Source organism: Eretmochelys imbricata, chromosome 17, assembly GCF_965152235.1.
Source record: "Eretmochelys imbricata isolate rEreImb1 chromosome 17, rEreImb1.hap1, whole genome shotgun sequence".
NCBI lineage: Eukaryota > Metazoa > Chordata > Testudines > Cheloniidae > Eretmochelys > Eretmochelys imbricata.
The window spans coordinates 3,682,110-3,696,072 of NC_135588.1; the positions used below are offsets into that span (position 1 = coordinate 3,682,110).

General features: G+C 40.9%; 1 protein-coding gene across 3 annotated transcripts; it reads left to right on the forward strand.

Annotated features, from left to right (window-relative positions):
* The first annotated feature begins 146 nt into the window (after positions 1–146).
* On the forward strand, positions 147–13,361 carry SHPK (sedoheptulokinase). 3 transcript variants are annotated; one of them, XM_077836824.1, is made up of 7 exons: positions 147–707; positions 2,074–2,215; positions 6,700–6,883; positions 9,010–9,162; positions 10,420–10,595; positions 11,205–11,405; positions 12,493–13,361. In XM_077836824.1, the coding sequence occupies exons 1-7, from the start codon at positions 513–515 to the stop codon at positions 12,885–12,887; spliced, it is 1,446 nt and encodes a 481-aa protein (XP_077692950.1). In that variant the 5' UTR covers positions 147–512; the 3' UTR covers positions 12,888–13,361. The 3 variants fall into 3 exon arrangements, with proteins under 3 accessions (XP_077692950.1, XP_077692951.1, XP_077692952.1); XM_077836825.1 differs by having other exon boundaries at positions 11,205–11,315; XM_077836826.1 differs by lacking the exon at positions 9,010–9,162.
* Positions 13,362–13,963: the final 602 nt, after the last annotated feature.

Sequence of the window (13,963 nt, forward strand, 5' to 3'; positions counted from 1 at the left end):
GGGTTTTTTGGGGGGTGGGCCCTGGGAAGCGCCAGACGTGGGTCGCGGGCGGGCGTGTTGCCACACTCAAGATGGGAGGCTCCATCCCTTCCCCCCCCCCCCCGGCTCTACTCGGGCAGCGGCTCCCTGCTGCTGTGGCTCCGAGATTCGCAGTTCAAGGGTCAGCGCAGCCCAGGGCTTAGCCCAAGCCTGCCTGGAGCTGGATTTAACCCTCAGGCGGCTGCTGCCCCAGGCCCTCCAGCCCTGGCCTGCCACGGGAGCCCGGAGCCAGCTGGACCTGTGCCCTGGTGCTGCCTGTGCGTAGGGCAGAGACCTGGGCACCCTGCCGGTGGAGAGACGAGTAACCGAGAGCCACCCCAGGGAGCAGGGCTGGAGAGTGGGAGCCAGGCTGCCGGGCTGAGTCCCTGCGCCGGTCCCTTACTCTGCCTTGTGCTGGGTGTTTCCTTGGGCAGCAGGCGGACTGACCGCATCCCCGTGGTGCAGGAAGTGGCCGCTGCCACAGGACAACACAAATGATGGCTGATAACCAGGCTGTAGGGCTGAGTCCATGCGCCACGCCTGGAACTGTGTGTGTGTTGGGCATAGATCTGGGCACCACCTCAGTGAAGGCTGCCTTGGTTGCAGAGACAGCGCAAGGGCAAATTGTGACCCAGAGCTGTTCAAGGGAGACACAGGCCCAGGCTGATAGCCCGGCTGCTGGAGCACAGGTGAGAGAGAGCTCAAGACAGAGGTGTTGTGTTTTACCAACTCAGCTTTGTGCCGCCATGTTATGTCAGCTTCAGTGACTTATCAGCGTTGTTTTAATGCCTTGCAGGATGCCGCTTGGCTCTTTAGGAAAAAAGGGAAAGGAGGCATGTGTGTCTGTCTGTATGTCTCAAATCTAATTTAAAAAACTTCTCTTGTGCTGTATGAAAAAGCCAAGCCGAGTAAGACAGTCTGTTTCTAGAAGGGTCAGTTTTTAAAAGAATCAGTGGTTAGGTACATAAATGGTTAAGTCAAATGAAGACAGAATTAGTGTTGATTAGTGTTTCTGGCTGTCCTGTAATCAGTGTGCAGTGGTTGTGTAGCTGTGTTGGTCCCAGGATATTTGCGAGACAAGGTGGGTGAGGTAATATATTTTATTACGTTGGTCCAATAAAAGATATTACCCCACCCACCTTGTCTCTCTACTATCAGCAATGAATACTTTTTTTTTTTTTTCCTAATGATTTGTGGAGTTTCAAAACAGACATAGCTCTGAGCACTTTCTGAAATGGCACCATAGTTGGTTGCCGTAGTTGTCTTTGCTCTAGCATGATCGAGTGAAACTTACAGCCCAAACCCAAGTTATGTACTTCGCCTGAGAATCTAGAAAACAGCAGAAAGCCCAGATACTTAGATCATATTTATCAGAACCTTAGAAAAACCTAAAATAGATCTTTCCCTGCACCTTGATCTTGTATGTGATGCTGCTTCACAGGGGACAGAGGCAAACTGCCCTAGCCCATTTTGCACTTTACTTCGGGATACAATCATTAGCTTCATGAGAGCACTGCTTAAGCATGGTGTGTTAGAAAGAAGCAACAAGATCCTTTCATTTTAAGGGGCTTCTGGTCCATTGTGTCTATTGATACAACCTGGCAAAAACCAGGGCAGAAAGATAGAAGGTACATCTCTATGCTCTTAATGGACTTGTTATGATCCTAGGCCTTGACTTTTTTAGTAGTGAAGACAGGCACTACAGTAATACAAATAATAAGTAATTATAATAACAGCAGGTAAACATCTTGTTTGTTTATACAATCAAAGTTATATGTTAATAGAATAATTCATATCTATTTGTGTGTGGGTAATTAAACTTTAGTTTCTAATCTATATTATTTAGCCACAAATCAGCTAAATTAGTGTGTGTTGAAATTTTGAACTATGTAGTAATTCAGTAACTCAGTAATTCAGCTATAGTAACAGTATATTGTTAAGCTAAGTAATAGATGGTGTTCACTTCTAGCTACTGTTTCACTGCTTAAGTAAATGCAGTACATGAATCTAGTAGATTATGTCTCAACACCCTCATAGCTGATTTTATGGTTGCAGGGAATGGAGCAAGATGTCCAGAAAATAATAAAAGCCTTGAATGAATGTCTTGCGGCTTTTCCCCAGGAGCACCTTCAAAGGGTTAGTCGCATTGGTATTTCAGGACAAATGCATGGGGTTGTGTTTTGGAAAACAAACCAAGGTAATGTCCATCTTTTGACATGTTTGCTATAAATATTGTAGTATAGAAGCTAAATGGCAGAAGCCATGGAAGATGGGTCTATTGATGTTGGAGATCATTTTTAGTTCTGGAATAATTTGCAGAAAACTGCCATAAAACATCTTGATGTTTTATGAAATATAATAGTCAGAAAAAGTCCTGTTAAACATGCATTTCTCCTTAATTGTAGTAGACAGACATTTACAACCACTCATTCCGTTTAACCATGTTCTTTGTTGACATACTAATTAAGGATCTGATCTTGTGAATCCTTATGTGAGCAGTCCCAGTGAAGTCAACAGGGCTATTCACGTGAGGAAGGTTTTGCAGGATTGGGATTTGGAAGGGAATTGGGCCTTTACAATTATCTATCAATTGTCCTCTGTTTGTTACCAAATGAAATGTGCTTATGGAACACACAGTACTCTTTTTATCCCATACTAGTTGTTTCCCAGTGAGTTGTCTGAATACCTTTCAGTAATTCCTCTTCAGTACAGAGGTTACTGAGTCTATCCTGCTGTGGAAAGTTAGCTAGCCTTACACTTTATGGAAATGTACATAGCATTACCCATTCTGCTCTGGAATGTTGTTTTTAAAGATTCCAGTTTGAATGAAAAATACAAGGAGTGAAATTCAATAAATATTTGCATTGATGTCAGATGTTTTTAAAAAGCCCAAAGCATTAAATGAAATAGTTTTCTGATAAGCCACAGGTGACAGACGCACAATACTCTTATTGCTGTTGACTCCATGAGTATCTGGGAAATGGAAATGCAATTCTGCATGTGTAAGTAGTTGTAGGATCAGCAACCAAGTCGACCTCTGTGACTTATTCACATAGGCCCCAATTCTGCAAATACTCAAGTAAATGTCAGGTTTCAGAGTAGCAGCCGTGTTAGTCTGTATTCGCAAAAAGAAAAGGAATTTGTTAGTCTCTAAGGTGCCACAAGTACTCCTTTTCTTTTTTCAAGTAAATGTGTAGCTGCATGCATTTGTTTACAAGATTTTGGTCTTAGATTGTAAACTCTGTAGGGCAGGGATTATAATATAGATTTTTCCTCAGCTACACTAGTGTAAATCCATTTTGGTCAGTGGCATTACTCTGGCTTTCAGAATCTGGTTCCATGTCTTTATTCTCTCTATAACTCAAAATACACACCTATAGGCAATAATAAAAAATATTAAATAATAATAGCTAATGTTGAACTCCGTAGTTGAAGCAGAGATTTGCTGTAGACCATAAAACTGATTTTCTGAAAGCACTGGTCATTGTCTGTCAGATATTGGCAGGATCTCAATTGCTTTAAGAGATCCTGAACTATTCACTGCTGTGATTTTATTTTAAATACTAAAACCATCACCAAGGAGTATATCCAAGGACTGATGGATTCATGGGTCTGTTGCCCACTTTCTAGCTGTCCCATGAGTGCTGCATAACAAAACCTCATGACTCCATCAGCCGCATAAATTCTCATGTGGAGGTGTTTAATATTTCATTTCAGAAAGCTGTATGTCACTTTTTGTTTTAAATTGCTGTATTCAACAAAATGAAGGAGAATGTTTGTTTGCTCTCACTACTTTGAGTAGATTAAGTGAAACCGCATACTCAATGTTACAAATTACATTTTTAATGGCATCATTTAGGGTTAGCTTTGTGGTTAATAATAGTTCTTAGAATCAATTTGAAAACTAGAAAATAGATGAAGTGGAAATACAGTTGAAATAGACTTAAAGGAATGGGTATCAAAGAAAAGGAAATAAGACAGAAATGGACTTTGGACGCGTCACATAATACTGTAACTTTTACATTTTGTTTAAAGTTGCTCTGTGTGAGAGTGAAGTTCAGGAGCTGTATCAAAGTTTCAGTTCAGATTAGTGGAGGCACTGGTCGTCATAGAATGATGCCTTCTGCCATGTTTGATATAAGCTCCCTCTCTGCCAGTATGGCTTAACTTCTATGGGTGAGAGCCTCACTCCCACTGTGGCTCCTTTATGCTGTGTAAAGGGTCCATAAAAGCCCTCTGGCCAGGGGATAACTTCCCCAGCACAGGAACTGTGCAAGACACCTGTAAGCTGCCTTCCTAGGACTCCTTCACGACGCCCAGTATAGGGAACACACTGGAGTGGGGTTGAGGGCACAGAAGTGGAGCATCAGCATGCAGAACTGTGGAGATTCTGGGCAGCCCTGGGTGGCTGGCATAATTTAGACTGGCCCCTCCAGGTGGCCTAGGATTGTGAGGCACTTAGAGGCACAGCACAGAATCCTACCTTTTGTATTTAAAAGGAACAAGATAGGAATTACCCTGGCAATGAAGCTAAAAAAGAATATTGAATCAATATAAATCCTAATGAAGGCAGTCCACCTTCTCTATGAGGCTGTGTTACAGAGCTAGGATGTTCTATGAGCCTGTGTTACAAAGCTAGGATGGCATGTACTCTTTACTGCTTGGTGGTTACATGTCTCTGTTGATAGTTATATTATTGCTTGATAAACCCAGATGTAAGTGATACATAAGTTATATATCACTTATGTAATATATATAAAAGTTATATATGTAAGTGATGTGCCAGCAATGCCCCTCTGTCATGTACATTGGCCAAACCGGACGGTCCCTACGTAAAAGAATAAATGGACACAAATCGGACATCAGGAAGGGTAACATACAAAAGTCAGTAGGAGAACACTTCAATCTTCCTGGACATTCTATAACAGATTTAAAAGTAGCTATATGTGAACAAAAAAACTTCAGAAACAGACTTAAAAGAGAAACAGCAGAACTAAAATTCATTTGCAAATTTAACACCATTAATTTGGGCTTGAATAGGGACTGGGAGTGGCTGGCTCATTACAAAAGCAGCTTTGCCTCTCCTGGAATTGACACCTCCTCCTCTATTATTGGGAGTTGACTACATCCACCCTGATCAAATTGGCCCTGTCAACACTGGTTCTCCACTTGTGAGATAACTCCCTTCTCTTCATGTTTCATTCTATAATGCCTGCATCTGTAATTTTCACTCCATGCATCTGAAGAAGTGGTTTTTTACTCACGAAAGCTTATGGCCAAATAAATCTGTTAGTCTTTAAGGTGCCACCAGACTCCTTGTTGTTTTTGTGGATACAGACTGACACGGCTACCCCCCGATACCAGATGTAAGTGGTACTTTGTATTAAAAAATAGACATATTCATGAGCTATCTGTTGTATGAAATTGAGCCCAACGTTAGAGCGAGTGTAGATATTTCAAGGCTAGAAAATGACACATCCAAGTCATACTCTTAAAATTTGGGCTCAAGTGATTGATGGATTCCAGGGCAGAAGGGATTATTGTGATCATCTAGTCTGACCTTCTGCGTAACACAGGCCATACAACTTTCGCAAAATAATTCCTAGAGCATATCTTTTCGAAAAACTTCCAATCTTGATAAAATTGTCCATGATGGAGACTCCACCATGACACTTATTAAGTTGTTCTAATGGTTAATTACTTTCACTGTTTAAAAAAAAATATTTACACCTTATTTCCAGTCCAAATTTGTCTAGCTGCAACTTCCACTCGTTGGATTGTCACATTATATCTTTCTCTGCTAGATTGAAGAGCCCATTATCAAATATTTGTTCCCCATACCTATAGACTGTCATCAAATCCCCCCTGAAGTCTCTCGTTAAGCTATGTAGATTGAGCTCCTTGAGTCTGTCACTATGAGAGAGGTTTTTTTTTAGTCCTTTAATTGTTTTTGTGGCTCTTCTCTGAACCCTCTCCAATTTATCAACATCCTTCTTAACCTGTGGACACTAGAACTGGACACAATATTCCAGCAGCAGTCGCACCAGATCCAATTACAGAGGTAAAATAACCTCTCTGTTCCTACTCAAGATTCCCCTCTTTATGCATTCAAGGATTGCATTCGCCCTTTTGGCCACCACGTTTAACTGGGAGCTCATATCCATTACTTCCCAGGATAGAGTCCCCCCGTCCCCCCGTAAGCATGGCCTGCGTTCTTTGTTCCGAGATGTCCTACGTTTACATTTAGCTGCATTAAAACATGTAGCGTTTGCATGCAGTTCTAAAAGTTCAGTGCGGTTCTAGCAGCCTTTTGCTCCACTTCTCAGGGCACTTCTTAGCTGCATGTTTTTGGTGGGTCATGCTCAGTTTAAGATGTCACATTCTGTCTTATCTCGATCTGTGCCTGTTTGGATGGATATTATGGGTGCTAGGAGGACAGAGATAAAGCCTCTGGACAGAATGTTTTTTTTGTTCATCTCAGGGTAACAGTCTTTGAGGCAGATTATTCAGGGCTAGAAAATATGATTGGTTAGTTTGACTAGAGTCAGTACTGCTGTATTTTTTTTTTTTTTGAAGTGTTAAATGTGTTTCTTTGTAGAATATTTTGAGTCACAGGAGTTGAAAGGTGCCAGACAAACTGCGGTTAATTATGCTGTGCTTCTCAAATACTGCCGATTTCAGGTTGCAAATGGGCCGAGAGTGGAACTGGTCACACCTTTCAGCCTGGAGAAGTCAGTCATCTGATTACATGGCAAGATGGCCGCTGCAGCAGCAGTTTCCTCTCTTCTCTTCCTCAACCACAGTCACATCTAAGCGTGGCTACAGGATTTGGATGTGCCACAATCTACTGGTATTTGAAGAACAGGTAGAAGCACTGTAACTTCAGCTGTATTCATTAGATTTTCTCTATCATGCCGTTTCCTTAGCAGTTTCTTGGCTGGAATTCAAGCCAGTCAGTGTTCTTGTAGAAGCTAATACCAGTTCAGGGTCTGCAGCTGTATATTCCTTCCTATCTGTCATAATGCACCAGCAGGAGGAGACCTGTGAGATGAAGCAAAACTTCCCTTTAATCATAATATTAATTAAATGGCTGAAGATCATTTCAAATGGAAGTATTAAACATTAACCATATACAACTGAGTTTGATATTCTCTCATCCTTCTACTTAAAAATACCACAGAACACTTAACAAGAAAAGAAACAGCTCTGGTTATACATGAACGGAAACATCATCAGTTAATATAATTTGAACCCTATAGCTGTGCTTTAAGCATAGTTCCTATATATACTTATGAAAATCTAAAATCTGTTGGGGGAGTTGTTTTGGGCCAATTCCCGCAACATGCTAAGAAAATTGGGCCCTACATTAGCTGCTGTTCCCTTCCCTTTTAGGCATTAAGCTGTCCTAGCAAGCCTCTGATGAGGTTTTATACATAATCTGCTGGGTTGTCACATGCTTTGCATGGGACAGTTTTTCACTTACAACTTGCCTTTAGCCATAGCAGGGTGTGGAATCCACAAAACCTTTGCGTAGATTCTGAAACCACTTCAGCTTCAATAAGCTATTACATCTCCCAAACTGTCACCATCTTCCACATCAAGTAGGAGTGCCGTTTTGCTCAAAGGAATAAAAGACTCTCTTGATCTTGCATTCCTCCTGAAGTTTGTTTAGATGGTATCTGGAACACGGTTGATCTCTCCACACTCGTTTTTATACTGTTATTTTCATCCTTGGTACTTTTGCTTTAATGCATATATTGAGCACCCTAATTCAACTAGATGGAATTAAGATTTTTTCAGATGCTCCAAAGCTGAGAGCAGGACATCTCTGTGCAAGTCTGCTGCTGTTTCTCTCTTTATAACAGGCTTTGCAGCTGTGCACTTTGCCACAAAGAACTTGTGTGTTAAAACTGTTTCCCCCATCTCCCTGTAGGAGTGAGTATTATGCATGGTAACACACCATAAATCCAATTCTATGGAAAAACTAGGACTTGATCACTGAGGCAGTCTTTATAGTTGGTTCCATGCAATTTTAATTGTGAGATTCTGTGTGTTTCTAAAGTTCTCTGGAGTGATAGAAGCAATCTTGTTTTTTATAAAGGATGCAGTTACTGATGGGACAGAGTTAATGTAATATTTTACTAATATTAAGGAGCCTTAGGAATTATTTCTCATTGTCTTTACTTAATACTGCTCTGCATCATTTGACTTTCATGACAAAGATAAGAAAAGAGATAATACCTACCTTATTTATTTCCTTTTATATACAGCTAGGAATTCAGCAATACTCATCTGCAACAGTGTAATTAAGTTTTATTGCAAAGTAACAGTTCACTGAAGAACATTAGACACACTGTTCAATTTTTTCTGTTTTTCTTCAATAAGCAGCTTTTTTGTTTTCCCTCAGACACTCACTGTTAAATCATTTTTACAGTAAACCTCAAGTACCCTATTCAGAATATTTGGAAAATATTGTATTATATTGTATTATATTGTATTATTGGCCTCAAAACCAGGTGCCAATGGAGTAACTGCAGTGTTGGAGGTAGATGCTAGAGATGGTTGAAATTTTTTGCTTGAAAGGTTTTTTTATCAACAAAGAATGCTTTCTTTACTTTTTTTTTTTTTAATTGAAACAAATTTTTGCAGGGAAATGTCTGATTTCTATGAAATTTTTGAGTTGCCAAAAATGATTTTTTTCCTTAATTCGGATTTTTGGTTTTTCTATAAAATCCAAAAAGTTTTGAAGAAAGTTTTTGACAAAAACAATTATTGTAGTATAACGTTTTTTTGTGGGGAGGAAAAAATGTTTCCTAACCAGTGCTAGTGGACACTTGTTTTCTAAGGATTTCTCTCATTCAGTTAATTAACATGTTTCCAGAAGGTTTCTTTTGTCATGTGTTTCCAGTTTTGTCCTGAATATCAACTACAAATGGAAATGGTTGGCAAGTGGACGTTTAACAAAGCAGCTGTTGTTTTGTTGTTAAATAGCCCAGATTTTCTGAAGCCTTTTGATGCAGCTGGTACCATCCACGACTACGTGGTTGCCATGTTGTGTGACCTGGAAAGGCCATTGATGTCCGTCCAGAATGCTGCCAGCTGGGGATATTTTAATTCCAGAAGTAAAAGCTGGAATACTGAGATGTAAGTGACAGTCATCCAATGGATTTTATTTATTGTCTGTCCCAGATGGGGTGAACACTCCTGTAGACCATAAGTATGATTATAGCCCAGGAAGGGGTGATTGAAAGCTGCTATCTCTGATGATTGTTTGGCCCTTTGCTGAATGAGTCTGTGTGACTCAGTGCAGTTTGTGGTGGGCAAGTATATCATATAAAACCTCATCACTGTTGGCAGTCATTGGCATTGTCATTTTTAGAAACCCTCAGAGAAGGCATTATTGGCTGGCTCAGCAAAGAGGCCATGGATACTGAATTATTTGCTTCCTTCCTGCTGGGGTTCTCTCTAGGGCATGGATGAGGTACAGCAGTGAGACAGAGTGGGTCAACTGTCCATGCTCTATCTACATGGTACTGTCCATGCTATATCTACATGCTGATTAAAGAGAATTTCACTCTTTAGTGCCTTCAGCTGAGCTCTTTCATAAGCATTAAAATTTCCTCACAGTGTCATTTAAAAGGTGTCCGGCTACCGGGCATCTGATGAGACATCAGTTTTATTCTTTTTTTAAAAACGACTTGCTCTTTCAGGGGGTGGAGTCCAGGGCCCTATACATTTCAGGGATCGGTTTGGGCCACGACTCCAGGGTGAAAAGATCTTCTAACAGTGAAGGTAAAATATTTTCTAGCCCATTGAAAGGGTAACAGGACCTTGGATTTGGCTCACTGAGCTTTTTCTGACTTGAAGTAGTAGTTGCTGTGAGGTAGCCCATACTCACGTTGAAGTTTGGTTAAGAAGCTTGTTGTAACTAAGATGTTCTGGTTTGTTTTTGACATGCTAATCCTCTGCATGAGAGTGTCCTGGGAGTCAGTGTTCTTTGGCACTTGAAAATTGGTTATATTTGTGTTCTTTTGATTGTCCCTTACCATGCTGCTTGGCTATGTGACTTTGGTGGGTTGAACATGTGATCCCTGCTAGATCAAATCAAGTATAAATGTAGGTGGATTTATTTACTCTTCTGGGCTATTTTGTACAAGGCTGTTCTAGTTCCATTGGCTGTGTTGGCTAAAAACTAAAAGTCTGAACTTGTCCAAGGCAGAGCTAATTGGGTGGGCAAAAGAATCTGTAAACCCAGCAGCCACAAGCACATGGTCAGGCTAGCCTGTGACCTCAGGGATGTTCACATAGCCAGGTTGCATGCTGTCGTATTGACTAATCCATCTCTGTGTGTGTGTGTGTGTATATATATATATATATATTTTTTTTTTTTTTTGGTTGCAGTTTGAGAGAATCTGGCTTTCCCCTTGACTTGCTTCCTGAAGTGGGTGACCCTGGTGGCATTGCTGGGAGGATGCCCCATGACTGGCATGGAATACCAAAGGGAGCGGAAGTGGGAATTGCTCTGGGAGATTTCCAGTGCTCTGTTTATTCTTGTATGACTGAGAGGACTGATGCAGGTATTCTTATACAGCTGGGACACAACAACTACAGTAGAACCTCAGAGTTACGAACACTTCAGGAACGGAGGTTGTTTGTAACTGAACAAAACATGGTTGTTCTTTCAAAAGTTTACAACTGAACATCGACTTAATACAGCTTTGAAACTTTACTCTGCAGAAGAAAAATGATGCTTTTAACCATCTTAATTTGTCGCACAGAAACAGTTTCCTTGCCTTGTCAAATCTTTTTTTTAAACTTTTGCCTTTATTTTTTTGAGTGGTTCAGGTTTAGCGCAGTATTGTACTTGCTTTTTTTTTTTTTTTGTCTCTGCTGCTGTCTGATTGTGTACTTCTGGTTCCAAATGAAGCATGTGGTTGACTGGTCAGTTTGTAACTCTGCTGTTTGTAACTCTGAGGTTCTACTGTCAGACCTTTCAATAGGTCTGAGTACCAGTTTCTAGTCTGTGAAAGGACTAATAAAATTTTTCCATAGCACTCTTTTTTGCCTGACTGTTGTTCCTAGCTCGGTGTTTATATTGTGCTCAACACCACGGTATGTGGATAACTTATTTTCCTCTTTCAGGGTAGCTTGCTAAAAGATGAAATCTTTTCTTTCTTGTGTTGCAGTTCTCAATATCAGCACCTCTGCTCAGCTGACAGTCCCCATGCCCTTGGGATTCCAGCCTCCAGAGACACCAGATTCCTTGTCAGCTGTTGCCTATTTTCCTTATTTTGATGGTAACTATCTGGCAGTGGCAGCATCACTCAACGGAGGAAATGTGCTGGCAACATTTGTGGATATGTTGGCCTGCTGGATGGCGGAGTTGGGTAAAGTATTTTGGGGATAGACACAGCTTAATATGGGAGTTGATCAGCAAGATATGAGGGACTGAGTCAAAGCAGCAAGTCTTGTACTGCAGTGGTTTTCAACCTGTGCTCTGCACCTCCATTCAAAATTTTTTAGGGGTCTGCAAATGAAATAAGGTTGAAAACCATTGTTGTACAGTATGTGTCATCTGAGCAGAAATCATGACACATGCGATTTGTTCCCACTGTAGTGCTAGAATTTCCTACAACGATTAGGGGACATGCTGAGAACAACACTAACTGGAACCTGCATTTGGATTATGTCTGGGTTTTATTTTTGTTTCAAGCACTTAAGTGAGTGAGAATATCTTTGTGGGTTCCATTTCAGAAGGAAAAATTTTCAAAGGAAAAATTATAGGTCAATAAATCAGAAGTCAGTCACTAATTTCCATGTTCATAGAGTCTATAAAGAGTGACTTGATTATGTTAATTGCCTGGAGTTGCAATTTTCGCAGAACTTTAAATGCCTAATGGACTTTAAAGAGCCAGGTTTAGTGCAGTATCATATAAGACAATCATGTCATTTCCCCAAAGTGCTTTAAAATGTGTTGTCACAACTTCTTTGATATCCTTCCCTTGAGTTGTCTCAGTGCAACAGTAAATTCTAAAACCCTTCCAACCAATGCTTGAGTGACCTTTGCACTGTCAGTATAGGAGGTGGAGTCTGTGCTGATTGCCCCTATTAAGAAAAGGTCACTAGCTGGTTAGTTTCCAAACATGCAAAATTATCTTTACTGTTGCTTTTTCATTTAAATTGAGCCAATAGCTAATGTTTCAGAGAAAACTGTTCCATTATCAGAACTGCAGTGTTTATAATCAGAAAAGACTTCTTGGATCAAAATACTCTGGATGAGGAGAGTCATATTCCTGCAAAAGTGATCTCCTTAGGGACAGGAGAAGCCAAATACACAGTGTTCTGTTGAGCCAACATACACCACTGAAACAGCACCCAGCATGATTAGCATACTTTAAGCCTCCAGCATTCATCTCTGACAGGTGAAAGGGACACCAGGCTGACAAAACTAGTAACACCATTTCCTTTTGGCAGGGTATGACGTTCTAGAGTCCCGTGTCTATACACAAATGATCAACGCAGCCTTGGCCCAAAATGCTACCAGACTCTCAATCTGCCCAACTGTATTTGGAGAAAGGCACATGCCTGAGCAACTGGCGTCTGTGACTAGTATTGCTGCTTCTGAGCTCTCTCTGGGTCACGTCACCAGAGCTTTGTGCCATGGGATCATTCAGAATCTGCATTCCATGTTGCCATTTCAACACCTGAAAGAGGCAGGAGTGAAGAGAATTCTGGGAAGTGGAAGTGCCCTTTCCAGGAATGAGGTGCTGAAGCAAGAAGTGGAGAAAACTTTTCCACTTCCTGTGATCTATGGAAAGGATGTGGATGCAGCTGTAGGCGCTGCTATGGTGATGCTGCACAGAAGATAAATCCATAGTTCAGGATTGTCTGATACAAAGTTTTTTTTTTTTCTGGACATATCAACACTTTCTTTCTATTTCCTCATCATTCCTGACGTTGCTTTTAATCTACCATTCCACTCAGTATGGAGAAGAACGGCTTCCATTAATGTCCCTCTCTGGTTCCATATGTACTCAGGGCCCTGCATGCTCTTATGTTGTCATTCCTAATTGTGCAACAATTTACCATATAAAATTTGGCTGTGTGAAGGGAAAAGCTCCATTACGTTTGGGTTGAAGATAATACTTCATCACAGGCTTATTTTCCTGTTAGGAAAGAAGCCTGTGATGGCTAAGAAGAGCCAGTGTCTGTTGGTAATGGCATCTGTAGCCTTTGTTAGAGATGTTTTGTGGTTAAACTATCTCTTTCCATATATATGTGTATACAACACAATGGAGCCTAAAGGTGCTACTGTAATACAAATAAAATAATAATTTACCATATCTTATGCATTGAAGAGTCTCTCTCTGAAGGGCTGAGCACCTTTTTGGCTCTTAAGTAACAATAAAATGTTAAGAAAAGCATATAGGAGGGAAGGTGATAGGATCAGTGAAGTATATTGCTGCTGATCCAAGTTAGATTCATGACTAGCTCATAAATGACTTCAGTGCTCACGCTTCAGAGTGCCAATTGGTTACCAGCTGGGGGGTCAGGAAGGTATTTCTCTTGTTTATGTTTTAATGCATAGTTATTTACACTCGTGTGTGTGGAGTGGAGCTTAGAATCATAGAATCATAGAATATCAGGGTTGGAAGGGACCCCTGAAGGTCATCTAGTCCAACCCCCTGCTCAAAGCAGGACCAATTCCCAGTTAAATCATCCCAGCCAGGGCTTTGTCAAGCCTGACCTTAAAAACTTCCAAGGAAGGAGATTCCACCACCTCCCTAGGCAACGCATTCCAGTGTTTCACCACCCTCTTAGTGAAAAAGTTTTTCCTAATATCCAATCTAAACCTCCCCCACTGCAACTTGAGGCCATTACTCCTCGTTCTGTCATCTGCTACCATTGAGAACAGTCTAGAGCCATCCTCTTTGGAACCCCCTTT

Excerpts from the sequence above, each read along its gene's own strand:
- SHPK (XM_077836824.1), top strand. The coding sequence starts at position 513 with ATGATGGCTGATAACCAGGCTGTAGGGCTGAGTCCATGCGCCACGCCT. Across the intron at positions 2,216-6,699 it reads GTTTTGGAAAACAAACCAAG|GTTGCAAATGGGCCGAGAGT; the intron begins GTAATGTCCATC and ends TGCCGATTTCAG. Across the intron at positions 10,596-11,204 it reads GACTGAGAGGACTGATGCAG|TTCTCAATATCAGCACCTCT; the intron begins GTATTCTTATAC and ends CTTGTGTTGCAG.